Source organism: Oncorhynchus keta, chromosome 4 (genome assembly GCF_023373465.1).
Source record: "Oncorhynchus keta strain PuntledgeMale-10-30-2019 chromosome 4, Oket_V2, whole genome shotgun sequence".
In the NCBI taxonomy this organism is placed as follows: domain Eukaryota; kingdom Metazoa; phylum Chordata; class Actinopteri; order Salmoniformes; family Salmonidae; genus Oncorhynchus; species Oncorhynchus keta.
The window spans coordinates 57,157,718-57,185,500 of NC_068424.1; the positions used below are offsets into that span (position 1 = coordinate 57,157,718).

The 27,783-nt window shown below is 44.9% G+C and overlaps 1 protein-coding gene across 2 annotated transcripts; it reads right to left on the bottom strand.

The window, feature by feature from the left end:
- Positions 1 to 1,169: 1,169 nt before the first annotated feature.
- On the bottom strand, positions 1,170 to 26,950 carry LOC118379241 (calnexin-like). 2 transcript variants are annotated; one of them, XM_035766260.2, is made up of 14 exons: positions 26,843 to 26,950; positions 15,809 to 16,042; positions 14,567 to 14,640; positions 14,186 to 14,244; positions 13,034 to 13,257; positions 12,114 to 12,306; positions 11,726 to 11,915; positions 11,163 to 11,276; positions 9,414 to 9,570; positions 8,279 to 8,494; positions 4,825 to 4,944; positions 4,468 to 4,585; positions 4,187 to 4,308; positions 1,170 to 3,961 (listed from the first exon to the last, which is right to left on the bottom strand). In XM_035766260.2, exons 2-14 carry the CDS (start codon positions 16,037 to 16,039, stop codon positions 3,902 to 3,904), a joined length of 1,878 nt encoding a protein of 625 aa, XP_035622153.1. In that variant the 5' UTR covers positions 16,040 to 16,042; positions 26,843 to 26,950; the 3' UTR covers positions 1,170 to 3,901. The 2 variants fall into 2 exon arrangements, with proteins under 2 accessions (XP_035622153.1, XP_052367097.1); XM_052511137.1 differs by lacking the exon at positions 26,843 to 26,950 and adding an exon at positions 26,464 to 26,788.
- Positions 26,951 to 27,783: the final 833 nt, after the last annotated feature.

Here is a 27,783-nt window from a genome sequence, read left to right on the forward strand (position 1 = left end):
GCAACAGGGCATAACAGTTTGTTACACTAGGGTATATTTTAAACCATTCAGGAAATGTTGTGGCAAATTGATTCTGTAAAGAAGCCTCCTTCTCGTCAAATGCACCCGTAAGCATCTCTAATCAGTCTTCAAGCACTGATATCATGCGGTCTGGTTACAATACAGGATTACTTGAACAGCAGATATGTTTTACCTCTAGTGCCATAGATGTAGAAATGGCTCAATGCGACAGCATTGATTCAAAACAGATCTCTCTTGAATTAGATTTTAAACTGAATTATAGCTGACAAGCTTTAAATATGAACATAGTTCATATATTCATTACATGTACGAATAATGTTCATATTACATTAATCACACATGCAAATAAAGAGTACAACCAACTAGAAATGTGTAGTGAGCAAAAATGTACAGTGTTTTCAGAAAGTAATCAGACCCCTTCCCCTTTTCCACTTTGTTACCTTACAGCCTTATTCTAAAATTGATTAAATAAGTTTACACACAATACCCCATAATGAAAATGCAAAAACATGGTTTTAGAAATGTTTACATTGAAAATAAAAAACAGAAATACATTATTTACAAGTATTCAGACCCTTTTCTAAGACTAAATTGAGCTCAGGTGCATCCTGTTTCCATTGATCATCCTTCAGATGTTTCTTCAACTTGATTGAGGTCCACCTGTGATAAATTCAATTGATTGGACATGATTTGGAAAGGCACACACCCGTCTATATAAGGTCCTACAGTTGACAGCGCTGTCAGAGCAGAAACCAAGCCATGTGGTCAAAGGAATTGTTCGTAGAACTCAGATTGTGTCAAGATACAGATCTGGGGAAGGGTCACAAAAAATGTCAGCAGCATTGAAGGTCCCCAGAAACAGTCCCCAAATACAGGTGTGCCAAGCTTGTAGCATCATACCCAAGAAGACTTGAGGCTGTAATGGCTGCCAAAGGTCCTTCAACGAAGTACCGAGTCAAGGGTCTGAATACCTATGTAAATCTAATATTTCAGTTTATTTTTTATAAGTTTGCAAGGGATCTGAATACTTTCCAAATGCACTGTAGTTTTAAAATATGCAGCATCAAAGAGCCTGGGCATAATATCTGCTCGGTGGAATGTCGATTAATACCAAGTGACAGGCAGCAATGAAACACTCGGGCTCCCAGTCAGTTTCTATTAGGCCTTTTTATTCATCAAAAGAAAATGGCGTCCCCATTCATAGATGACTGCATTTATAACAGACATGGGTCAGAGGAGCAGTCTGTGACCCATATTCACATGGCTATTTGTGATCACAGTTTTTAAAACCACCACTAAACAATTATTCAACTTTACCCATGATGTGACCATTAAATCTCAACCGTGATAACCAAAGGTAACTCTTTATAGTTCATTTTATCTCTCTAGTGTACAGGAAGGTTAAGTTAGGTTAAACCCATTCATTTCGGTGACCCATCACAGAGTATTGTCACACAGGAAAGCTGAGATATATGTAAGGTACATTACAGTGCACTGTTCAGTCTAGCGGAGTCTTATCTAGGCAGCTTTAGGTAGAACCAAATAAAAGGTACAATAAAACTTTGTAGACTCAAATGAAAAAAGGTAGCCAGAAAGAGCGTAAAGGAGAGCTGGATGTCTTTAGGAATATTCATAAAAGTGTAGTTCTGACCTTTTCATTTTCTTGAAAACGCCAACTAGGTGTCTCGGTCTCCCACCTCATATTTTATCTAAACCTCACACAAACCCTGTAGCAATGGTACCATAAAGAAACATTACTAACCAGGTTGCAGTGGGAACTAACTACATCGCATATACCCCATGACAGGTAATTTCACAATAAGAAAAAAGAAAAATGAGAAATGGAGGTCTATTTCCTCAAGGCGGAAGCTGTACATGCCAACTAAATTTCAGGGGTGACGACCCCCCGCCACACCACACAAAACCACGAGACCAATACAGGAAAAACACACTGCCAACCTCCAATCTCTTAATGAAATCTGTTTATTTCTGTTTTGTGAGTAACACTGTAAGTTCTACCTTTTCTTCCCTGCCCTCCAAAATGTACTGTAGTAGATGAATGCCCAATCAACCAACAGCTGCTGTGGATCCTGATCACCCAATCACATGCAGCTTAGAGTTTTGTCGGGGGAACCAATCCCCATTCACCTCGCTCGATCAGACACCGGAGAAGAAGAATTGTAGGATTCCAAACATGACTGACCGACATTCACCACTAAGGAATCTGAGACCAGAAAACTTGACCAGGATTCCATGCAGACAGACAGCGACAGCAAATGACCTAGTATGTGTTTCCGTGGTAGCCTCAGTTACCTTGAAAAGTGCCAACTTTTGTTTGTGTATATGAGACAAACCTCTAATGGCTTCTGACTTCCAATGCTTTTTATGATGTTCTGAAAACAGCATGGACAGGTTCACAAGAATGGGAGAAAGAAACAAGGAACGTAAAGAAAAGACATCAATGAATCATTCAGTGAGAAAGTAGTGAGGGGGGAAGCTTGTCTGACACCCTGAGTACTCTTTATGACTCTTGTAAGACTCAAACTGTCATGAGAAACATAAGAGTAAAATTCTTAAAGATCTGTGTTATATTCTGCTGCTGTTGCTTTTGACTTAGGAAATGCAGTCACAGGATGTGCTTACTTACTCAGCTACCAATAGCCAGGCGGGAGACTGAATTATCCCACCAATGAGGGAGGAGGATGCGCGAGCTGAGCCAGGATTTTTCTTCTCTTGATGATTCAGCAGGAGCAAGGACATCAGTATGAAAACCTTGGCATCTCCGTGAAGCCTGCCGGCAACCAACAGTCACCCCTCCGAGCACCAGCGTCACACACTCCCTCCCTCAAAAATATTTGTTAATGTACACTTACACTATATCCCTACATTATAGATCAAAAACAAATGAAAAAAGACATGTACAAAGTATTAAAAGAAACGTCACAGTACTTTCACAGAAGAAAACGTTCAGCAAACCTTTCTAGGGCTGTGTAACGCAGCACAGAATCTAATCTATTGAAGCCCGTTTACTAAGCTCTCTCTCTGTTTCAAAAACTTTGCCCGCCCCACAGTTCTGCGGGGAACTAAGCATGTACAATGAACCCCCCCTTACTCCCAGCTCCACTCTATTAGGAACAACTTGAGCGAAGTATTCTACAACTACACACTTCTTTTTTAAACGTGGTGGAAGCCACATGGAATGAAATGTCGAGGAGACCTGTTTATCATGGGAACGTTTGTCTCTTGAAACCTTCCCAAAACCACAACTGCAGTGTTAAAAGCAGACAAGACATCCAAATTGCATGTTTGTTTTTTTGTCGACCTTCAACAGAAATGCTCATGTTAAGTCTATCTACTCCTCTGACACATACAAAACACATGGGACTGTTAAACTGGACCAAGCAAGAAGACATTGAGGGGGAAAATGGCTAAAACCTACAAGCTGTAGTGTTGCCCAGATTCACCGGTTGATAAATACTGTCTAGATCTGCGGGATGGATGGGGGGCTGATTAGCAGAAGCATAGGGTGTTGGGGGTGGGAGGAGAAGAGAAGACAAGGTGGGGTCCCTAGGTTAGTGTCTGCTGCACTGTTACAGAATGGTATGGGAAATCTATTTATTCTTTCTTCGCTGTTCGAAAAAGCCCCTTTCTACACCAACAACTCAGTCTTCATCTTCACCATACTGGAATCCACACTTCCATATTGGAGGCAGTCATGATTGTTTTCTGTTGATCCTGACGAGAGAGATCACTTCATCGTCCTGGGAGGGGGGGAGGTGTGGAGAAGACAGCCGGAGGCGGTGGTCAATAAAGGGAGCCGGGGGAGGGGGGGTCAGGCCAGTTGGTTTAAATCAGAAGATCCAGGGTTGTGGCAGCCACTTCAGTCCTTTCTCCCTTTTGTGTTTCTAGGGGACCTCCTGAGGACATCATCTTCTTGTTTCTGGAGAGAGCGGGAATGAGAGGGAGATTTGGGTCATCATTATTTCTACTCTGAACGATTAAATTGACACAATCAACCCCGTCACAATTATTTCTAAAGCCATTTTTACCTCAGAAGTTGCCAACAGTACTTTTACAATGCTTTTTCTACAAAAGTGGCAAGCTTTGATTTGTCGTCACAACAAACCACATCATGCTTACCAAGACTTGCCTTACTGTCCCGTACCTGATCAGTTGCCGCCTTCTCTTCCTCATTCATTGCTGCCTCTTCTTCCTCCTCCTCCTCCTCCTCTTCTTCTTCCTTCTCTGCAGGGCTGTCCTCTGCATCACTCTTCTTCCCTGCTGCTGCTATGGAAACCAACCAACACAGAGTTCGCTTTTACTGAGACCATTGTGAAATACCCCCAGGTGAGGCAAGGCATTGTCAAGTGAAATGACACCGTCTTGACATACATTTGTGAAGCTACAGTACAGACAGAGAGGGAGACCGAGCCAATGAGTCCTAACCTGGCTGGCTCTTCTCCTCCTTGACTTGGTCCTCCTCAGCCTTTTCTTCCTCCTCCTTAACGTCTGGCTGAGGCTCGTCTGTCTTCTTGTAGTCAGCTGCAGCTGGAGCCACCGCCTTCTGTTGGGGAGAGAGAGAAAAGATACACATTAACACAGATCAAAACATTGTCTCTGATGACATCACTTAGTCATCCATTAAGGATTTTACTGACATTTACTGAAAGTCTGGGGGGGAGGAGTCCTGATGACTTGACCAAATTGTTGACAAATAACCATGCAGGTTGTGTGTGGGGGAGTAATTTCATAATAAATTAGACACTATTGAGATGAAACCTTAAATGGTCTGTGGTCCCTCACCTTTCCGGTGCAGAAGAAGACAATGATGAGGATGAGGGGCACGGCCACAGTCAGCACATAGACCACCCACAACCAGGGACGCTCGTCTGCTGCAGTCATCATTTGGTTTACCAGCCCGGGCTAGAGGAGATGGGAGAACACAGTCACGGAATGGTCAAGAACTGGGAACCAACGACCACAACCAACATCAACTACATTACCAGCAGGGTATGGATTACATATGCACTATTGGGGGTGCCGTTGAAAGTAGTTCTTTGTAACAAGTTTGCCACAATATGGCTGGTATAAAAAAAAGTGTTGGGTATGGGGCATTAAGAAATGGTCGGAAAAGGTCAATACCAAGTCGACCACAAAAAAAAAACTTCACTCCTGTATCTTTCATATGAACCCTAAATATGTATTGTGTTATGATTTTTTTTTTTTTTTTTTTTTTTTTTTTTAAGTTATTGAGGGTTTCTTTACACATCACTCACTTCCTGAGAGAGTCTTCATAAGGGCTGGGGGTTTCCTGTTTCACAATGCATACTTGTGCAACATACTTGTGCACTTGATAAAACAAAAAGACTCTTGCTTTTGTTCAATCTCAGTCAAAAGAACCCCTTAGTTTGATCATTCATTCGTCAGAAAGGTAGAGTGTGTGCGAGACTAAGAACAAGCGCGTGCTGAGAGAGCGCTAAGAGACCGCCGAGAGAGAGAGCGGAGACCGCCGAGAGAGAGAGCGGAGAGAGCGGAGAGAGCGGAGAGAGCCGAGAGAGCCGAGAGAGAGAGCGGAGAGAGCCGAGAGAGAGAGCGGAGAGAGCCGAGAGAGCCGAGAGAGAGAGCGGAGAGAGCCGAGAGAGAGAGCGGAGAGAGCCGAGAGAGAGAGCGGAGAGAGCCGAGAGAGAGAGCGGAGAGAGCCGAGAGAGAGAGCGGAGAGAGCCGAGAGAGAGAGCGGAGAGAGCCGAGAGAGAGAGCGGAGACCGCCGAGAGAGAGAGCGGAGACCGCCGAGAGAGAGAGCGGAGACCGCCGAGAGAGAGCGGAGACCGCCGAGAGAGAGCGGAGACCGCCGAGAGAGAGCCGAGAGAGAGCGGAGACCGCCGAGAGAGAGCCGAGAGAGAGCGGAGACCGCCAAGAGAGAGCCGAGAGAGAGCGGAGACCGCCAAGAGAGAGCCGAGAGAGAGCGGAGACCGCCAAGAGAGAGCCGAGAGAGAGCGCTAAGAGAGAGCGCTAAGAGAGAGCGCTAAGAGAGAGCGCTAAGAGAGAGCGGAGACCGCCAAGAGAGAGCCGAGAGAGAGCGGAGACCGCCAAGAGAGAGCCGAGAGAGAGCGGAGACCACCAAGAGAGAGCGGAGACCGCCAAGAGAGAGCGCTAAGAGAGAGCGGAGACCGCCAAGAGAGAGCGCTAAGAGAGAGCGGAGAGCGCCAAGAGAGAGCGCTAAGAGAGAGCGGAGAGCGCTAAGAGAGAGCGGAGAGCGCTAAGAGAGAGCGGAGAGCGCTAAGAGAGAGCGGAGAGCGCTAAGAGAGAGCGGAGAGCGCTAAGAGAGAGCGGAGAGCGCTAAGAGAGAGCGGAGAGCGCTAAGAGAGAGCGGAGAGCGCTAAGAGAGAGCGGAGAGCGCTAAGAGAGAGCGGAGAGCGCTAAGAGAGAGCGGAGAGCGCTGAGCGGAGAGCGCTGAGCGGAGAGCGCTAAGAGAGAGCGGAGAGCGCTGAGCGGAGAGCGCTAAGAGAGAGCGGAGAGCGCTGAGCGGAGAGCGCTAAGAGAGAGCGGAGAGCGCTGAGCGGAGAGCGCTAAGAGAGAGCGGAGAGCGCTGAGCGGAGAGCGCTAAGAGAGAGCGGAGAGCGCTAAGAGAGAGCGCTAAGAGAGAGCGCTAAGAGAGAGCGGAGAGCGCTAAGAGAGAGCGGAGAGCGCTAAGAGAGAGCGGAGAGCGCTAAGAGAGAGCGGAGAGCGCTAAGAGAGAGCGGAGAGCGCTAAGAGAGAGCGGAGAGCGCTAAGAGAGAGCGGAGAGCGCTAAGAGAGAGCGGAGAGCGCTAAGAGAGAGCGGAGAGCGCTAAGAGAGAGCGGAGAGCGCTAAGAGAGAGCGGAGAGCGCTAAGAGAGAGCGGAGAGCGCTAAGAGAGAGCGGAGAGCGCCCAACATGCCAGGCATCCCAGGAATTCATCTTTAGGAATAAAAGGCAGCATAGGTCTGGGGCTGCAGGGATTCAGACGAGAGGCAACCAAATTAACAGCTAATCCTTGGGTACGAGCCAACATCATCCCAACTGGACTCACAACTACTGCACACAAGCTTATTTTGCCTGAATTGCAATGGAGCGAGACCACCTACGCGTGTGAGAAGCAGGGCCACTGCTTCTTAATAGTCCACAGCCCCAGCTGTACGTTTGGCTCTATGGAACAGTGTACTCTAGCGGTGCAAGAATGCACCGAGAGAAGGCTACACTCATCCTCTGGGTAACAGTCATGCTAGGCTAGCTCAAGAAAGGAACCGGGTAAGAGTCATGCTAGGCTAGTTCAGGAAAGGGACCGGGTAAGAGTCATGCTAGGCTAGCTCAGGAAGCTTTTCAACTAAATCCAACTCATACAGAGGAGTAGCTGTAGCATGGTGAGTGACTGTTCCACTGTTACTGCTCAGCCTCTCTCTCTCCCTAGAACACCATGTGTATGTCTGTTTCCACTTATGGGCGGAGCAGGCCAGGGTTTTTACGCGTCACACGGAACAGATAGCCACGGTAACCAGTAGCATTCCTCTGAAGGGTGTGGGGAGTGTGTCTATTCTGGTGTCCCCATGAGAACACACAGGCAGAGAAGTCACCACTAACCACTAATATTCTCTGCATAAAATTACATGGACGGGGACTAATACTTGATCAGCGCTCCCATTCTGAGACAACACTTCATACAGACGGCCCCTGATTCTAAGTCTGTGGTTGGACAACACGTCACCTCTAGTTTAGTCTGGATTTACTTTATTGCTAACCCCAGAGGCTAGAGACTTCATGCAACGCAGAAAATATCTGCATAGCTCCATGGAGAGGTTTCAGAGAAGTCCCTGGCTACAAGGACAGGTCCCATAGATGCACTTGCAGCAAAACAAACATCCATTGGGAAAATTAAGATCTTGCTGTACTCTACTTCTTAGATGCAACAGGAATCCAAAAGAGACGTTGAAAGTGCCATGGTTAGGATAGAAGAGTGGTCCTGCCAGTTAATGACACCACATACATTTCCTTATCAAATGTCAGCATATTTTTTTGTTTTATCAACGAGGTGTGAGGACTCGCCCGTCCTAACTATTATGCGACCTCTCAACATACCTCTACACGGGTCCTGTGTACACCATCTTCACTCTTTGCTTGCAAAAACAGTTACATTTCACGAGAGATCCAAATTAAGTATGCTTCATGATCCACATGAAGCATTCAAGTGTAGGTGTACAAGTACATCAGTGTCTGTGTATGTGTATGTGCAGTTGTACCCACCTCAGCGGCTCCCTCAGCAGCTTTCTTCAAACCCCAGCCGTCATTGGCCCAGCGCTCGGCCGTGTGCCGCTCGTTGGTGATGAAGAAGTTATCGAAGAAGATGTCGCTGGACATGGACCACAGCTCCAGGCCCACGGCGTTGAAGGGGGTCATCCTGAAGGGATGGAGGTCCTCGAAGAAGTCCGGATTAGCAATCTTCCTGGGCTTCCACACACCCTGGGGAAGGAGAGGTGGATGTACATTGAGAGTAGAGTACACTGTACTGTGAGCATTTCAATTATGTTAGGGTTCGAAGTATGTACATTGGGATTTGTCTGCAATGACAGCTCAGTAGTAAAAAAGAAAAAGGGTAGGACATTTTCTTAAACACATGAAATAAAGTTACTATTCAAGATAATATAAATAAGCTCTCATCAATACATACACCACATGACCAAAAGTATGTGGACAGCTCGTCAAACATCTACTTCCACAATCATGGGCATTAATATGGAGTTGGCCCCCCCCTTTGCTGCTACAACAGCCTCCACTCTTCTGGGAAGGATTTCCACTAGATGTTGGAACATTCCTACAGGGACTTGATTCCATTCAGCCACAAGAGCATTAGGAGTTCCAGTTCATCCAAAGGTGTTTGATGGAGTTGAGGTCAGGGCTCTGTGCAGGCCAGTCAAGTTCACACTAATGTCGACAAACCATTTCTATATAGACCTCGCTTTTTGCAAGGGGGCATTGTAATGCTGAAACAGGAAAGGGCCTTCCCCAAGCTGTTGCCACATTGTTGAAAGCACAGAACTGCATATTTGTATGCCTTAGTGTTAAGATATCCCTTCACTAGAACTAAGGGGCCTAGCCTGAAAAACAGCCTCAGACCATTCCTCCTCCAAACTTTAGATTGCATGGCTGTGTGCTCAATTTTATACAATGGGTGTGGCTGAAATGGCCATATCCACTAATTTAAAGGGGTGTCCACATACTTTTGTATATATAGTGTACAAATAGTTGGGAAATTCTGGAAGAGCAAGTAAAACTATTGTGTGCATGTTATTTAGGCTACACACTTCACTAGGGTGAAGCATGCTCCTAAAGAGGCTGATGCTTTGGTACATGGTACACGCTGGGAGGTGTGAAGGGTTACCTGGTAGTTGGGATTGTCGATCATTGGGGCCTTCCACTTGCCCTTGTAGTTGGGGTTGTCAATCATGGGCCGTTGCCATGCACCGCAGCCGGGGGCGGTCTCACAGAGGGCGTTCGGGATCTGAGGGGCCTCCCACTCGCCATCCATGTCCTCATCCCTGGAGAAAAAGAAGAACAAGTTACGACAATGTCACAGACGCAGTCATACAGTGTACAAAATTATGGTATACGGTTGCGAGAAAGCAAAGAACAAGAGAAAGAAAAGAGACTGCATTTAGAGGACCTCAAAAAGGGGTCTCAACATTGGTCTCCGCCCTGTTTCCACTGTGTCCCGTTCCTCTAGCTCTTCTCTACCGGCTCTAATTTAATTTCCGCCACAGAAGTGAGACATCAAAGCAGTGAAAAAGCAGCTCGATGCAGCCCAAAAACCAGGCCTGGCTGTCCTGAGGCAAAGCATGCCTTGTGAAATTAGCTCCTCTCACCAGGAAGCCCACTCTCTTCACAGAGAGGCTAGCAATTAGCTTCCAACACACAAGTGGGCTGACCTAGATGAGGATACACAATTAATCTTCTCCTTTCCTCCTTCTGATGACCAGGTGGTGAATCGCATCTCTGCATGTCTGGCAGACATATCAGTGTGGATGACGGATCACCACCTCAAGCTGAACCTCGGCAAGACGGAGCTGCTCTTCCTCCCGGGGAAGGACTGCCCGTTCCATGATCTCGCCATCACGGTTGACAACTCCATTGTGTCCTCCTCCCAGAGCGCTAAGAACCTTGGCGTGATCCTGGACAACACCCTGTCGTTCTCAACTAACATCAAGGCGGTGGCCCGTTCCTGTAGGTTCATGCTCTACAACATCCGCAGAGTACGACCCTGCCTCACACAGGAAGCGGCGCAGGTCCTAATCCAGGCACTTGTCATCTCCCGTCTGGATTACTGCAACTCGCTGTTGCCTGGGCTCCCTGCCTGTGCCATTAAACCCCTACAACTCATCCAGAACGCCGCAGCCCGTCTGGTGTTCAACCTTCCCAAGTTCTCACGTCACCCCGCTCCTCCGCTCTCTCCACTGGCCTCCAGTTGAAGCTCGCATCCGCTACAAGACCATGGTGCTTGCCTACGGAGCTGTGAGGGGAACGACACCTCAGTACCTCCAGGCTCTGATCAGGCCCTACACCCAAACAAGGGCACTGCGTTCATCCACCTCTGGCCTGCTCGCCTCCCTACCACTGAGGAAGTACAGTTCCCGCTCAGCCCAGTCAAAACTGTTCGCTGCTCTGGCTCCCCAATGGTGGAACACACTCCCTCACGACGCCAGGACAGCGGAGTCAATCACCACCTTCCGGAGACACCTGAAACCCCACCTCTTTAAGGAATACCTAGGATAGGATAAAGTAATCCTTCTCACCCCCCTTAAAATATTTAGATGCACTATTGTAAAGTGGCTGTTCCACTGGATGTCATAAGGTGAATGCACCAATTTGTAAGTCGCTCTGGATAAGAGCGTCTGCTAAATGACTTAAATGTAAATGTAATGTAAATGATACAACATGAGGGAAGAGAAGACAGAGGGGAGGTGGTATATGAAGGGGAGAGACCAGACGAAGGTGAGAGAGAAGACAGAGGGGTGGTAGATTAAGGTAGAGAAAGACAGAAGAGATGGAGTACTATGGTAGAGGGGAGAGAGACAGCAGTTTGAGAGTGTAGCAAGATAGCGGGGTGAGCTGAATGCGACGGTATGGTAGTTACCAGTCCTCGGGCTTGACTGCATCAGGGTCACTGGTGTACTCTGGCTGATCATCCAGCCAGCCGTCTGGCTTCACTGCATCCTCATCTGGGATCTGTTTTGGTGCATCCTCATCCCTGTGGGGCAGGCGGGTGAATTTGAGGGTACACGCACTAACACAGCACAGACCACACCAGGCACAAACATAAAACTGTCCACAGGACACACACCTATTATCCCATGTCAAAACAATCCAACTACATTTGAAACATGCACATGCTGTGTAATTTACATGTAAACTAATGTAACAGTATAACTTTAGACCGTCCCCTCGCCCATACCCGGGCGGGAACCAGGGACCCTCTGCATACATCAACAGTCACCCACGATGCATCGTTACCCATCGCTCCACAATCAGCGGCCCTTGCAGAGCAAGGGTAACTACTACTTCAAGGTCTCAGAGCAAGTGACGTCACCGATTGAAACGCTATTTAGCTCGCGCCACCGCTAACTAAGCTAATCTTTTCACATCCGTTACACTAACCTGCTGAAATAGCCTCTCTCCCTCTTACACACAGGCCCTTACCAGTCCTCAGGTTTGACTGCGTCAGGGTCCTGGATCTTGGGCCTCTCGTCCCAGTCCTCTGGCTTGTGGTCGTCGGGGTCCTCGATCTCGGCAGCAGGATTGATGGGTGGGGTCATGTCTGTCAGCAGGTTACCACGGTTCACCACTGTCTGGTCTACCAGCACCTCAAAGCTGTTGTCTGGGCTCACCACTAGGAGGCGGGAGAGAGAGAACTGGTTAGAGGAACTAATAGAAATGTAACAAGAAGAACGAACACTATTCCCTAATCTAACTGGCATACAATCGTGTCCCACACAATACATTTCTATGTGATCGTTAAGTGACATCGCACCAGTTACAACAGCAGGGATACCTGAATGGTGCCTGAGAACATGTTGAAATGTCTTACCCAGTGTGTAAAGGTGGGTCTTCTTGTCGGTGTAGTAGGTGCGCAGGTCTGCGTCAGGCTTCTTGGCGTGCTTCTCCTCGTACTCGCCAGTCTTGGGGTTCTTGTGGCGGAAGATGAAGTGCAGCTTGTAGTCCTCGCCACACTTGTCTGGTCCGAACATGATGGTGTAGGGAGTCTTGTCAACAAACTCATCCTGGTGGGAAGGACAAATATACATTTACTGTGGCTCTGTATTAGAGCATTATGGAATGTGTAACTGGCGACTGGATTTCCAGGCCGTCTACATTGGTACATTTTAAATGAAGACCAAGCTAAGGGGTCTTCTACATAAACAGAGCACTTTTGAGAGGTTATTTTGTGTTCTGAGAGTGTCTTAGATTGCATGGTGCACGGATAGAATAATGAGCCAGATATTTCAATGGATGTATAAATATGAAGCATCCGCTTGGCATATCCACTTACTACCAAATATGGTGGTGAGTGGAAGCCCAGTGGCTGGAAGTGGGAGATGACGGAGCGAGGTGGATTTTGGCTGATCTTCTGCAGATTCTCTCCGATGAAACATTTGATCTCAATACAGTTTCCCGTTTCCAAAACTATAATATTTTACAAACAGAGTGGACTAAGTTTCGTAGATTTAACCATTTGCAAAAGTAAACTATTTATTTTATTATTATAATTATTCAAAATAGTTTTTTAGAATGAGTCCAAGGGTGCATCGAGTTATTGCACACGCACTTCGCAAAGTAGCTGTTCCCTAACGAAAACATGCTATAACGTGCCTTGGCTTCGTGTCCTTGGCGTCGCCCCCCTACTTTCTTGTTCTGCCCACTATGACTAATTTGTTCCCATTCGAAACGACAGGCTGTGGTCTATCTTGGGTTCGTTATAAAAATCTTTGGTGCAGACGTGTGGCTTACCAGGTTAAGGTCTGGGGTCTGGGAGAGCAGTTTGACGTAGGCACCGCCACAGTCGATCCCCTGCTGGAAGTTGACCTCATACTGGACGATGAGGGGTTTGGTGTCGAAGATGAAAGGTCTGAGGAGCTGGGCTGAGATGGCGTGGTGCTTAGCACGTGACTTGAGGACCAGGCCTTTGTCTCCAGGCAGCTTGCTGTCTTTCATGTCCTCCACCTCCCAATTACCTGCAAGGAAGTCAAATATGTGAATATACACTCACTTGATACCTACCTGAATGGAGCCAAAGCTAGGCTGTATTCATTAAGCACCAAACACATTTTTGTTTTCTGTTTGTAAAATGATTTGCTATGTTGTGCCCTACTTAATACAATGTGTCAAAGACCTGGCCTAAATTTAACACCCACCGTCCGCCAAATGCAGGTAGATTTTAGCATTGGCAGGTAAGAATATCTCATTCACAAGCCATGTTAGCGGGTGGTCACACTTGGGCCACTACAGTGCGAGCATTTTATATAAAAATAGTAAAAAGTCAAGTAAGGGCACATGCTGCAGGAGCTGTTTTCAAAGTATTTCTGCAGTTTTCTTTCATATCTGGCAGTGCACCCAAAAAATGTAATCCTAATGTTATAGCTATACCACCTGGCTGGGGGGTTGTGAGTGAAGTGCTAAAAGATTGCTTCTAAAAAAACAATCTACACAGGCATAACAGTTGGTGTACCTACTACAATAATAATTTCTACATGTGTTTCTTGGATATTTACATTTTGTTCACAAGTCAGGCTGTTTTTCAATGTTTGAGTTTTCTTCCACTGCTAGCGAAGACACATTTTCAAAAGGCACAGCTTAAAGGGGCAGCTGAAATTGTCTCATCTCTATTTTGGTTAAAATACTCAGTTCACAACATATTAAATGAAATTGAGCAATATACCACATGACATCTTACTAGTAACACATTCATTGATTTAGAAACATTACAAAGCATGCTCATCAGCAAAAAATAACTGCTGTTTTTTTGTGTAATTAATGCGGGGAAAAATATTTACAAAAAAAGTAGATTTAAAATATATATATATATATATTTTAATATACCTTCCACTGGCTGCTAGACTAAAAAGGTCCTCTGACCAGGGCCATAACTGTCTTAGTGCCTACCATCATACTTGGCGATATCCTCATCAATGTCCTCCTTCTTGGCCTTTGAGAGGACCCAGCTGAAACAGGAGAAGCAAATTGACTTGAGTCAAGTAAACAGGGTAGCACCTGGACACCAGAGGGACAGCCCCTGGGGGAATGACCTTGAGGCTGGGTTCGTAGTTAGGTCAAAATGGCAGCTGGTCCTATAGTGAACACTCAAACAGCACAGTGTGGCATATGAAGAGAAGACAATAAATGCAGTTTATTACACCCATGTTATTTCAGCACAGCATATTTGAAGATATCTTCCTTGGTGTAGATGTAATTTGCATTACAAATGACTGTATATAATAATGCCTGTGTTTAACAGCACTGTTTCAAAGTTTAATGAGTTCTCACCTGTCTAGGGTCCCCCTGTCAAAGGACTCGGCGAAGAAGTGTTCCCCCATGGGCTCGGGAGCTTTGTAGGTCACCTAGAGAGGAGCGGAGAGCAGAGGGGTCAGTGGGTCAGCTCGTCCACTGCCTAGTGTGCCAACCAGGACACGTGTGTGTGTCCTATGCAAGAGCAATGGGAGGACATAGGTCAGTCAGATAGCAAACCTTCAAGTCACATTGCTAGTCAATGTATCACCTCAAGAGTTTCTTTTAAATGCCTCCCTACCTCTACTGAAGTTAGGCTAGTCAGAGATTTACCACTGGAAATGTCTCATGACTGGCATTAGCCATATCCTTTATGTAGAAACAGGGTCTAAAATGAACACCCGCCACCTGCAGGTAGGTTTTGGCATTGGCGGGTAAGATGTCTATTTCACCAGCCACGTGTGAATAAAAAGTCAAGTATGATCAAATTTATAGTAAAATAAATCATGCAGAAGCTGTTGTTTTGTAAGTATTTCTGCCATTTTGTTAGCTGGTAATTTAATTGTACAAAGTCAAAGAACTACAAATCCAATAGACTATTCCACTTTGCGCTGCAGCACTGCCTGGCTGGGGGCTGTGCGTATGTGTAGAGCTGAGTGAAAGAGTCATTTTTAGAAGCTCTGTGCACAAGCATAAAAGTTAGTCTAATTTAATTGAAACTAAAGTTTACTGAAGTGAGACTTTGTCCTTGTGCTTCTTGGCCATTTACATTGTTCTGTTCATAAGCTAGGTTGTTTTTCTATGTTTGAGTTTCAACTGCTAGGGAAGAGAAGACAACACTTCTAGTAGTCAGACTAAATCTCACAGGCACAAACATGACTGTAGTTGCACAACCACGGTAACCTCCCACCCTTAAAGTGGCAGGTGAACAATTTGTCTCATCTGTGATATTTTGGTGAAGACTCAGGTCATAAAAAAATGAGCTCAAACCTCCCATTCACGCTACAGCCCATTCACAATGGACATTTGACTAGTGAAAATGGGTCGGATGGTATGTATGTGTACAAGTGAGGCACTCCCTTTGAGTCAATGCAGAGTATATCCAAGCAGTAAACTAAATTATGATCCATTTATCCTTGAGAGGATCAGTGAGCAGCCATGTTGGCATAACCTCTCCTCCTTGGCTGTCACAATGTGTGTATGCTGGAGGGAAAGAGAGGAGCTACACTATCTAACCACTAAAACTTCATACACACTGGTCTAGGTCAATAGGATACTTACTTTAGGGGCTGGAGGCGGTCCCGGTGGTGTGTCTGCATCCTCTGGCTCCAACTCCCCATCCAGAAGCTCCTCCCCAAGGCCCAGGTCCTCCAGCTCGTCCTCCACGCCCATGTCTTCCGCCAGCTCCATGATAGGCTCCTCCTCCTCCTGGTGGGCGGCCACTGTGGTCAGTAGCAGAGTGGAGCACAGGCCCACGGCCAGCAGCACAACACACCTCACATTCAACTCCATTGTCTAGGGGAGAGAAGAGAGATCAATTCATAAACTAGGATAAAATGTGAGCGGTTGCCTCAGCTGTCCATAAGTGCTTTAATAATAAGAAGTATGGCAGATAACAATGATAGTCTTGCTGACTCGAGCCTACTAATTACTTTGGCTAATTAACAGATCCCCATTTCCTGTTTGCAGCTACATTCAGATTCCCAATGTTTCACCCTAGGATTTTTTTCTGCAGTGACGGCAAGGGTAGTGGGGTTTCATTGCGACTAGCGTTAGTGCAATACCATGCTAGCTGTTCCCCTAGACCCCTCAAACTCAACTCTGGACCGCCAAGTCAGTTCCACTGCATTTTTTCATTGTTCACCCATCATCACAGAATGATTTAGACCTGGGACACCAGGTGGGTGCAATTAATCATCAGGTAGAACAGAAAACTAGCAGGCTTCAGACCTTTTAGGGTAAGAGCTGAATGCCTCTAACATATTATCCATTTAAAAGCACACCTTGGCAGAAATACATTTTTTTTATGACATACCGGTAATGAATATGAGGGAAAACACTGATTCCTATTGAATTCCTTCCTTAGCCATTTCCGATTGCTAGCCACCTTACCTCGAGGGCTAGGGAGGAGGAGCGGAGTTAGTATTATTGCTTAGTTACACCCATCCGTTCCTTTCACATCAAAATGACTAAGAGTAAAGGCTGATTTCAAACAGTGGAAGCTATGGGTAGGGCAAGAAAGATGGAAGGGATGTGATGGAGAAAGGGAAATGACAGCAGAGCAAATGCAGCCATTAAATAAAGAGTACTACATGAGACACCAGAAATATGTGGGCGAGTGACAATGCAAGTCAACATATCACTGAGCTGGGAAAAAAAAGAAAAAAAAAGGTTACTTCCAGGGCAGGTGGCCATTGTGTCAAATTACATAGAGCTTTGTACCCTATTAGAACATAAAAAACCTAGCGGAATAGGTGGTCCATGCAGGAATCAAACCGACAACCCCGGTCTTATAAGGACTATAATTGAAAGTTCCTGGAACCAAAATGGTCCATTAATACTACTAGGTTCCCTCCTAAGGTTTTAAACGTTTATCCTTTCCATGCCTGCAGAACGCACACACCCTCTGACCGTTTTCAGGCATATGGTCACCATGCCGTTACCCCAGAGCCTCCCTGGCACCCATTGCCATAGCGACGAGAGGGGTGCCTGAGGGATATGCAGCCTTAGCCTTTCCCCTAATGCGATCAGTCCCAATGAGATTACACTAGCAGGCCATATAACACCCACCGAGTTTATACACGACACATTTAACTTTCATATTATTCACAGGCAATTTACTCAACACAATACAAATAATTTAGGACAGACTGTGTGCACACAGACATGTTCCTCCGACACAGTCCCAAATCAACCCTTAGCATGCCCTACCACCCATCTACTGGAGTGGACTACACAAGTGTAAGCAATATGGCAAATATTCTGCCAAATTATCAGATTATTATAAATGTTTCTTAAGGCTAGCACATGTCGCACTGAATGTGGATCTAGCTTGTGTCTGCCAATGGCGTTTTAGGGACCATCCGCAGTAGACTGCCAACTTTTTTCAAACAATTCTGCATGTAAAATCAGTGTGCATTCGTTTTCAAATTGCGTTCAGATGTTCTAAGTACTCTCGGCCAGGAAACGCTATTGCTGTGTCTGAGCCCTTATACCTATCCAATCCTCTCAGATCTTCGCTAGTGCCTAGGGGGAAAGGATTGATTCGGGATTGGGTTGTCTTCTCTAATCGTATAAAGCCAATGAGATTGCAATTTGTGCCCTCATAAATCCCCCCTACTCTCACCCCTCAGCATGTTCTGATACCATTAGCCAAATAAGTGGGGCTGGTCACAGAGAGAGTGAGTATGTAAGTACTATTAGGTCCACATTACCATATGCAGTATACAACTGATATACACTGCTCAAAAAAATAAAGGGAACACTAAAATAACATCCTAGATCTGAATGAATTAAATATTCTTATTAAATACCTTTTTTTTTTTTTACATAGTTGAATGTGCTGACAAAAATGATCAATGGAAATCAAATTTATCAACCCATGGAGGTCTGGATTTGGAGTCACACTCAAAATTAAAGTGGAAAACCACACTACAGGCTGATCCAACTTTGATGTAATGTCCTTAAAACAAGTCAAAATGAGGCCCAGTAGTGTGTGTGGCCTCCACGTGCCTATATGACCTCCCTACAACGCCTGGGCATGCTCCTGATGAGGTGGCGTATGGTCTCCTGAGGGATCTCCTCCCAGCCCTGGACTAAAGCATCCGCCAACTCCTGGACAGTCTGTGGTGCAACGTGGCGTTGGTGGATGGAGCGAGACATGATGTCCCAGATGTGCTCAATTGGATTCAGGTCTGGGGAACGGGCGGGCCAGTCCATAGCATCAATGCCTTCCTCTTGCAGGAACTGCTGACACACTCCAGTAACATGATGTCTAGCATTGTCTTGCATTAGGAGGAACCCAGGGCCAACCGCACCAGCGTATGGTCTCACAAGGGGTCTGAGGATCTCATCTCGGTACCTAATGGCAGTCAGGCTACCTCTGGCGAGCACATGGAGGGCTGTGCGGCCCCCCAAAGAAATGCCACCCCACACCATGACTGACCCACCGCCAAACCGGTCATGCTGGAGGATGTTGCAGGCAGCAGAACGTTCTCCGCGGCGTCTCCAGACTGTCACATGTGCTCAGTGTGAACCTGCTTTCATCTGTGAAGAGCACAGGGCGCCAGTGGCGAATTTGCCAATCTTGGTGTTCTCTAGCACCGGTGTTGGGCTGCAAGCACAACCCCCACCTGTGGACGTCGGGCCCTCATACCACCCTCATGGAGTCTGTTTCTGACCGTTTGAGCGGTCAGAAACAGACACATGCACATTTGTGGCCTGCTGGAGGTCATTTTGCAGGGCTCTGGCAGTGCTCCTCCTACTCCTCCTTGCACAAAGGCGAGGTAGCGGTCCTGCTGCTGGGTTGTTGCCCTCCTACGGCCTCCTCCACATCTCCTGATGTACTGGCCTGTCTCCTGGTAGCGTCTCCATGCTCTGGACACTACGCTGACAGACACAGCAAAACTTGCCACAGCTCGCATTCATGTTCCATCCTGGATGAGCTGTACTACCTGAGCCACTTGTGTGGGTTGTAGACTCCTTGTCATGCTACCACTAGAGTGAAAGCACCGCCAGCATTCGAAAGTGACCAAAACATCAGCCAGGAAGCATAGGAACTGAGAAGTGGTCTGTGGTCACCACCTGCAGAACCACTCCTTTATTGGGGGTGTCTTGCTAATTGCCTATAATTTCCATCTGTTGTCTATTCCATTTGCACAACAGCATGTGAAATGTATTGTCAATCAGTGTTGCTTCCGAAGTGGACAGTTTGATTTCACAGAATTGTGATTGACTTGGAGTTACATTGTGTTGTTTAAGTGTTCCCTTTATTTTTTTGAGCAGTGTATGTTTTTCAACCATAATTTAATCTAAAATCAAGTCATAATATAGAGGGATCTATATTATGCCCATTAACACACAAACCAAAGTTACCAATTGTCTTTTTGTCAGGAGATTACCAGCACCTACACGCTAGCATGCAAGCGCACACTATACGTACCATGTACATAGCTTAACCCCACATGGTATTAGCATCAGTAGCACCACCGGCTAGCACTTCCCATGGCACAGCAGTAATGGTGGTAACTAGCCCAGACAGTCTAAACAAAATGGTTATTAGGTCAAGATAATCATAATGCACTACTGTCCATATATGGTATGAAGATTAATACTCCAGTACTACCGTTCTCATCACAACTCCTATTCAGTATCTCTATTGAGTTTGTTCTGCAGGTCATATGTGCATTCTAAAGGCTCGCACACATTGCACCGAATGTGGACCTAGCGTTGGTATGACGATCGTTCAGTGCACCGTTTTTATAGGACCACCGGCTGTAGACTTGACTGCCGACATTACTCACCCGATTATACATGTGAAAAGAAAATCACTGGAGTAGCTGGACAAAAATCCTTGAAGGTGGGTGAGAGCTATACACCCATCCCCCCCAGTCAACTCCCATCTGTCCAGATAACCAGCCCCCCCCCCAAGGGACACATCACCTCTACAACCATATCCCTTAAGGAGTGTCCTCAGGGGACAAATCAGGGGAGCTGCGAACACAGCCTGTGTGTGTGCACGCGTGCGAAATGTACAAATCGTCAGGAGGTACTAAAATCATGACTTATTGCAGAGAAGAAACCGTTGGTGGACATCTATGATATGCTGCTCCCAATATCACCATACCCAATATAATCGTTTTGTGCCATTAATGACAATGTTAAGTACAATGTGTGTATTTACAATATTAGTCGCATTCTCATTAAATAATTCTTAAAAGAATAAGGCTTAGTTAATTCATTTAAACATGCTGATAAAACTGCACAGTTTAGGATTTGTACATTTTAAATGGAGTATAGTCTTGCTGCAACATAAACCATCAACGTCAGATATCACAATATTCGATTTAATCATAAATCGGCACTAGCGTGTAGCAAGGAGTTTGGGTAGCCAGGCAACAGCCACGCAGGGTGGTTGTCACTAGTTCGCACAGCCACAAAGAGAAAATTTGCTATATTGTAAACATTTTTGAAAACAAAAACATTTGTAGAAATAGGCGGTGTTAGGCATAATTATGAATTTGTGGCTGTGTTAACTAGTGATGACCACACAGTGCCTAAATAGAAATTAATCTCAACTTTCCCTTCACAGCTTTTCATACATAGAAGAAACACTGTTACCACTTTGCTTTCACTAGCCAAGAGGGACACCTTCAGGCCCGGTGATGGTCCTGGCGGTGTCTGTCTACGCGACAGCTGGTGTGTTTTCTAACAGAGGGCTCTGCCATGCGTCTGTTTGTAAACTGTGACTAGGGTGTTTCCCTGCAACAAGTCAAGCTGCCAACAGATGGGATAACCAGAGGGAAGCTCACCAAAGCACCATGCATGTATCTTCTTGATGACCAAGTGAGGGGTTAAGATACAAGACTTTTGGGAGTGGGTGAGGCAAAGGGGTTGTAGTTGACTTGCAAGGTCCATAGTTCGGCTTGGGCAATATCATTGATCTGGCTTTCAAGTCTATGAAAATGCCCTTTGTTACAAATGTAATCAGAACCATGCATAATGCACATTCACTAATAATGCCCAACTTCTCGAAGCAGGGCATTAGGCTATAGAAAATTAACACACGTCTCATCAACAATTTCTCAAGCCCACGTGATAGTGATTGGCCAGCTAATCTTTATATTTCAAGTTTAGTCAACTTGGATCTATTTGTTAGCCAACAAGGTTGAAGTTGTCTCTGTTTGAAAAGCATGTTAGCCTGTCCACTTTGTTCAGACGTTTAAATCAAGTAACCTAGACATATATACACAAAGGTATGTGGACAACCCTTCAAATTTGTGGATTCAGCTATTTTAGCCATACCCGTTGCTGACAGGTGAATAAAATATCTATAGACAAACATTGGCAGTAGAATGGACTTACTGAAGAGCTGAGCGACTTTCAATGTGGCACCATCATAGGATGCCACCTTTCATCAAATTTCTGCCCTACTAGAGTTTCCCCGGTCAACTGTAAGTGCGGTTATTGTGAAGTGGAAAGGTCTAGGAGCAACAACGGCTCAGTCGCAAAGTGGTAGGCCACACAAGCTCACAGAACCGCAGAGTTGGAATGTAGCGCATTAAAATTGTCTGTCCTCAGTTGCAACTCACACTACCAAGTTGCAAACTGCCTCTGGAAGCAACATCTGCACATCAGTTTGTCGGGAGCTTCATGAAATGGTTTCCATGGCCGAGTAGCCGCATACAAGCCTAAGATCACCATGCGCATGCAAGTGTCAGCTGGAGTGGTGTAACGCTCACCGCCATTGGACTCTGGAGCAGTGGAAACATGTTCTCTGGAGTGATGAGTCATGCTTCACCATCTGGCAGTCCAACAGAAAACCTACCCGAATGCATAGCACCAACTGTAAAGTTTGGTGGAGGAGGAATACTGGTATGTGGCTGTTTTTCATGGTTCGGCCTAAATCCCTTAGATGCAGTGAAGGGAAATGTTACCGCTACCGCATACAATGACATTCTAGATGATTCTGTGCCTCCAACCTTGTGGCAACAGTTCAGAAAATGCCTTTTCCTGTTTTAGCATGACAATGTCCCCTTGCACAAAGCACAGTCCATACAGAAATGGTTTGTTGAGATCGGTGTGAAAGAACTTGACTGGTCTGCACAGAGCCCTGACCTCAATCCCATTTAATACCTTTGCGATGAATTATAACGCCAACTGCGAGCCAAGGCTAATCGCGCAACATCAGTACCTGACCTCACTAATGCTGGTGGCTGAATGGAAGCAAGTTCCCACAGCAATGTTGCAACATCTAATGGAAAGCCTTCCCAGAAGAGTAAAAGCAGTTATAGCAGCAAATGGGGGACCAACTCCATATGAATGCCGATGACTTTTGGTCATGTAGTGTACTTTACTTCTCAGAATGAGAACAAGTTGCCAAATCCTTATATGATTGTATTTTATGCTTATTGCATATTTATAAAAACACATACTAGATGTACAAGTCTGATGTCACGACAATTACAGTACTTTAATAAATTCTACCATCAATTCATTATAGTAGTGCAGAACATGTGGAACAAGAGGGGTTGTCATATTGATACCTCGTTTTAGTAGTGTCTGCTCTGAGCATAATTTGAGCAGTTCAGACAAAGGGTATTGTTAGAAAAGTTACTCTATTACAGTAGAATAATATCTTAATGAGTTGTGTCCATATGACCCATTCTGTTTAACCAAACCTCAAATAGCAAGTTGAAACCACTTGTCAGAGAGAAGGATGTGATCTCTTAACTTGTTTGACGTGAGAGGCAGGGGAAAGGGCCTGGTGTGTATGTGTAAACCATAAAGATCTGTCCAAAATAAGGCCAATGTGTTTCTATAGGCTGATTTTGGATCTAAGCTTTTCGCCTGCCTTCCCGCCTTTGGGACAATGACTCCCAAAAATACAACATAAGAACAAGCAGACAAACCAAACTCATAAAATAACCTTGATTCTTGCAATACAAGAATTTGGAATATCGCACAAAAACAAATTCTAATTCATTCAATATAATCGGCCAGCCCTAACCCACAGTCACTCTGTTTGGGGGATACAGGAGCTTGAAGGGTGCTTGCAGCCTAGGACAGGTGGGAGGCATTTTGTGGTCCAGGGGTGGGAGGGCCAGAAGGATAAATTTGAGAGTAGTGCCAAATGTAACTTTCTCAACAAAGGCTGGAGACGTCATGCGGGCAAACAAAACACCACACACACAGGAGGAGAGACCCTAGTTGTGCTGCCAAGTGGACAGCCTTCCCCCATTTACATCATGCCTCAGTGGTCAGTCACATGTCCTTGAGAGCAGAGCAGATAGAAGGAGGGGAGGTGACTGTAGACTAATCAATCAGTGCTCAAGCAACACAGCAAGGAGTGTTATCTGTCAGCCAGTCTTCTGAATTCATTCCATCCAGTTCACGCTGTACTTGGGGAAAACAGTGCTGTCTTCTAATGCTGAGGTCATATGGTTCTCTCAGTGTATACCATCTAAGTAGGAGACATCTTGTGCAAGATGTCGAACTGTGCTTTCACAGAGTGTCCTCGTGTTTTTTTTTATATCACCTTTATTTAACCATGTAGGCAAGTTGAGAACAAGTTCTCATTTACAATTGCGACCTGGCCAAGATAAAGCAAAGCAGTTCAACAGATACAACGACACAGAGTTACACATGGAGTAAAACAAACATACAGTCAATAACAGTATAAACAAGTCTATATACAATGTGAGCAAATTAGGTGAGAAGGGAGGTAAAGGGAAAAAGGCCATGGTGGCAAAGTAAATACAATATAGCAAGTAAAACACTGGAATGGTAGTTTTGCAATGGAAGAATGTGCAAAGTAGAAATAAAAATAATGGGGTGCAAAGGAGCAAAATAAATTAATTAAATACAGTTGGGAAAGAGGTAGTTGTTTGGGCTAAATTATAGGTGGGCTATGTACAGGTGCAGTAATCTGTAAGATGCTCTGACAGTTGGTGCTTAAAGCTAGTGAGGGAGATAAGTGTTTCCCGTTTCAGAGATTTTTGTAGTTTGTTCCAGTCATTGGCAGCAGAGAACTGGAAGGAGAGGCGGCCAAAGAAAGAATTGGTTTTGGGGGTGACTAGAGAGATATACCTGCTGGAGCGTGTGCTACAGGTGGGAGATGCTATGGTGACCAGCGAGCTGAGATAAGGGGGGACTTTACCTAGCAGGGTCTTGTAGATGACATGGAGCCAGTGGGTTTGGCGACAAGTATGAAGCGAGGGCCAGCCAACGAGAGCGTACAGGTCGCATTGGTGGGTAGTATATGGGGCTTTGGTGACAAAACGGATTGCACTGTGATAGACTGCATCCAATTGGTTGAGTAGGGTATTGGAGGCTATTTTGTAAATGACATCGCCAAAGTCGAGGATTGGTAGGATGGTCAGTTTTACAAGGGTATGTTTGGCAGCATGAGTGAACGATGCTTTGTTGCGAAATAGGAAGCCAATTCTAGATTTAACTTTGGATTGGAGATATTTAATATGGGTCTGGAAGGAGAGTTTATAGTCTAACCAGACACCTAAGTATTTGTAGTTGTCCACGTATTCTAAGTCAGAGCCGTCCAGAGTAGTGATGTTGGACAGGCGGGTAAGGTGCAGGTAGCGATCGGTTGAAGAACATGCATTTAGTTTTACTTGTATTTAAGAGCATAAGAATAAGATAAGATAAGAAACATGCAGCAGCTGATACTGGAAAGCCAACTGCTGTGAAGCCCTGTCTAGGTCATACTGTAGGGATCTGGGAAGGGGTGTGCCCTGGGTTGAAGCAGATAAGATAAGGCAGGGCCTTGACCATCTCAAATAAGATAATGCAAGATGTAAGAAGATTATGTAAAAGCTAATATTATATTTTAAAGCATGTGTATCAGTCCATTGTGCCATTCAACATTAGTTACTAAATTGTCAACCAGAGTGGATTTAAAATGCAATTATCTTCTTAATGTCCAATCTTAAAACCTAACAGATCTGTTTTAAATATTACCCACCAGAGAACTGAGAAGTTATTATTTAACAAGGTATAACAACAAAATGTCCAACTTCCTACGCCCATTCAGATAAATTATTTATATAGAATACCAATTACATTTCTCACAATAGCTAACCATTCAATAAGACACACCAATTCTAGCTTTGGGAAACATCGGGAGTCTGTATTGGTTGGACACCCTGAGTTCTGCATCCTTCTGGTGGGTGGCAACGGAAAATAACCCTATCACAATATAGCTGGCCCCACTTTTCCTGTCAATAAAGGCATACGTAAAATCTCTAGGAACTCGATTTACCAGATATAAAGTGAAGTGTCCCTCAATATCAAATAAGCGCCCGAATCCAATTGTTCTCTGAACTGCACCTTATTCCTGCAATTAGACCAAGCACTACACACATAGCAGGAATATGGTGCAGTTCAGACAAGTTGGATTCAGACATTTATTTCATAGCGAGGTTAACATTTCACTTTACATCTGGTAAGTAAAGTTCCTAGAAATTATACATGTGCCTTGGTGGCAGAAAATACATTGGGGGAGGGGTAAAGCTGGCAATGTTGTGATATGGTTATTTTCGGTCGGCAGCCACCAGATCTATGCACAACTCAGTTAGTCCAACCAATACAAGACTTCTGATGTGTCCCAAAGCTAACCAATTCCGTTAGATAAGCAAACTGTAAAAGCCACATTTCCAAGAGGGCGCTGTATGACCTCTATCTAGCCGTTGCACTTTCTGGTTTCATTCAGTCGCGGAAGTGGGTTTGTAAAACTGGTCTTACTGCTTTGCCAGTAATACCCGTTTCCATGGTAGAACAGGGGTAACAAGGTTTTCCTATAAAACACGTAGAAATTCCTACAAGCAGGCTTCATGTAGCTCCTAAGAGAAATGATTTCACATAGAATAATATCTGTACCTAGCTATAATACTCATCTTGATAACCCCCTTTTGAAGGGAGTATGCTAATGTTACCCACTATATCCAACACAGAAAACGCGATTACAATTATCACACGAAAAAGGACATAGCTACATAGTTAGGGCAGAATGCATATCATGAGTCCATTAATTTACTTGTGTACGATATTTAAATAGCCATATTGGTTTCGCACCATGACACACACTGCTGCATCATCACCACATTTGTTTTACTTATTTCTAGTGTTAGTCAACTACAATATAGTTTGTGAAAATGTCGGAACGTTATTGTAACAAATAGGCAATATGTCATTTTCCTTACTTTTAACTCGAGGCTGGTATCGCTTGCTATCCACGTTCGATTCCTCCCATGTAGCCAAGTTAGGTAACGTTAGCCTGTCCAACTTGTCTTACACAAAATGTCGGCAAAATGAACACACGAGCAAAGTGTGCAACTTACGGTGTTACATGACAATAAACGGAACAATTACATTAATTTGTTATCTTAATTGCTAACTAGGCTAAATTAGCTTGTTAGCTGGCCGTCAGACCACGCATGGGTTCTTGATCTTATTCAGTATTGCAATTAAACGATACTGGCCTGTATGCAAACAGCTGAACATCCTATATCAATTTACACTGACATTATAATTTAGCGACTTATGTTTGTAAGAAGTGATATTTGTTCGTCATTTACTTACCTCCTGATTCCGATGTGACCACTTGGAACTACAGCCGGATCACGTGTGGCTTTGGGGCATGCATAAAGATTAGTAGCTCCACCTTCTCCACTTGCTGATTGGTTGCCAAATTGAAAACGTTGATATTTTCCGGGAATTATAGGAATTTGATTGCTTGTACTACACGCTCATCACAATGAATGGTCTCCGCCCCCAATCTCAACCTCGTGGACGGCGATGATTTGTCCAGCTCTAAGCGGAAATGCATGCCGATTGGTTATAGTCAGACAAGGCTCAAATATAAATTTGCAGCAGCGAAAATGATTGATGATTGTTGTAGTTTATGATCAATTAATGATTTATGTACTTTATGAAGTTCGAATAAAATAGTAAAACTCTTTACATATTAATTTATCAACTAAAGCGCCGATGTGATCATTCTGAATGTGAAGTTTATTGAATATGGTGTAGGCTTATTCAATAATGTACAATATAATTACATCCCTGTTGATAGATGCATTCATTTGGATACCATTATTTTTTTCTGATCATAAACAACAACAAATGCTAATTGCATGCCCCCATCCAGGTCAAATTTGGGGGTGTTTGAACCCCATAATAATGGACTGGATTTATGTAGTGCTTTTACATGTGCTCAAAGCGCTTTATGTTGTATGGATGATCATGTTTGAAAATGAATGCTGTGTTCTATACATCCTGTTTTCTGAAGTGCCCTGACTGTATGCTGCTAAATGAAAATATCAAATAGCCTACCCTACAATATTATCACAAAACCTTATGGCCTAGAGATGCATTCAATCCGACCTGCGGAAAGAACTATAGCTCAATGGACATATCTAAAAGTAATTTCCGATTGAGCCGACATAGTTTATGCAGCGTTTACAGTAAATGTGGACATTGCCTTTCAAAGTTGAATTGCAGAAAACGGGCACTCCGATTCT

Bases quoted from the DNA above. Each gene is read 5' to 3' on its own strand.
- LOC118379241 (XM_035766260.2), bottom strand. From the start codon at position 16,039: ATGGAGTTGAATGTGAGGTGTGTTGTGCTGCTGGCCGTGGGCCTGTGC. The intron at 14,641-15,808 runs GTAAGTATCCTA...GCTCCTCTCTAG, and splicing joins GACCGCCTCCAGCCCCTAAA to GTGACCTACAAAGCTCCCGA. The intron at 12,307-13,033 runs GTAAGCCACACG...CCTTCCCACCAG, and splicing joins AGACCCCAGACCTTAACCTG to GATGAGTTTGTTGACAAGAC.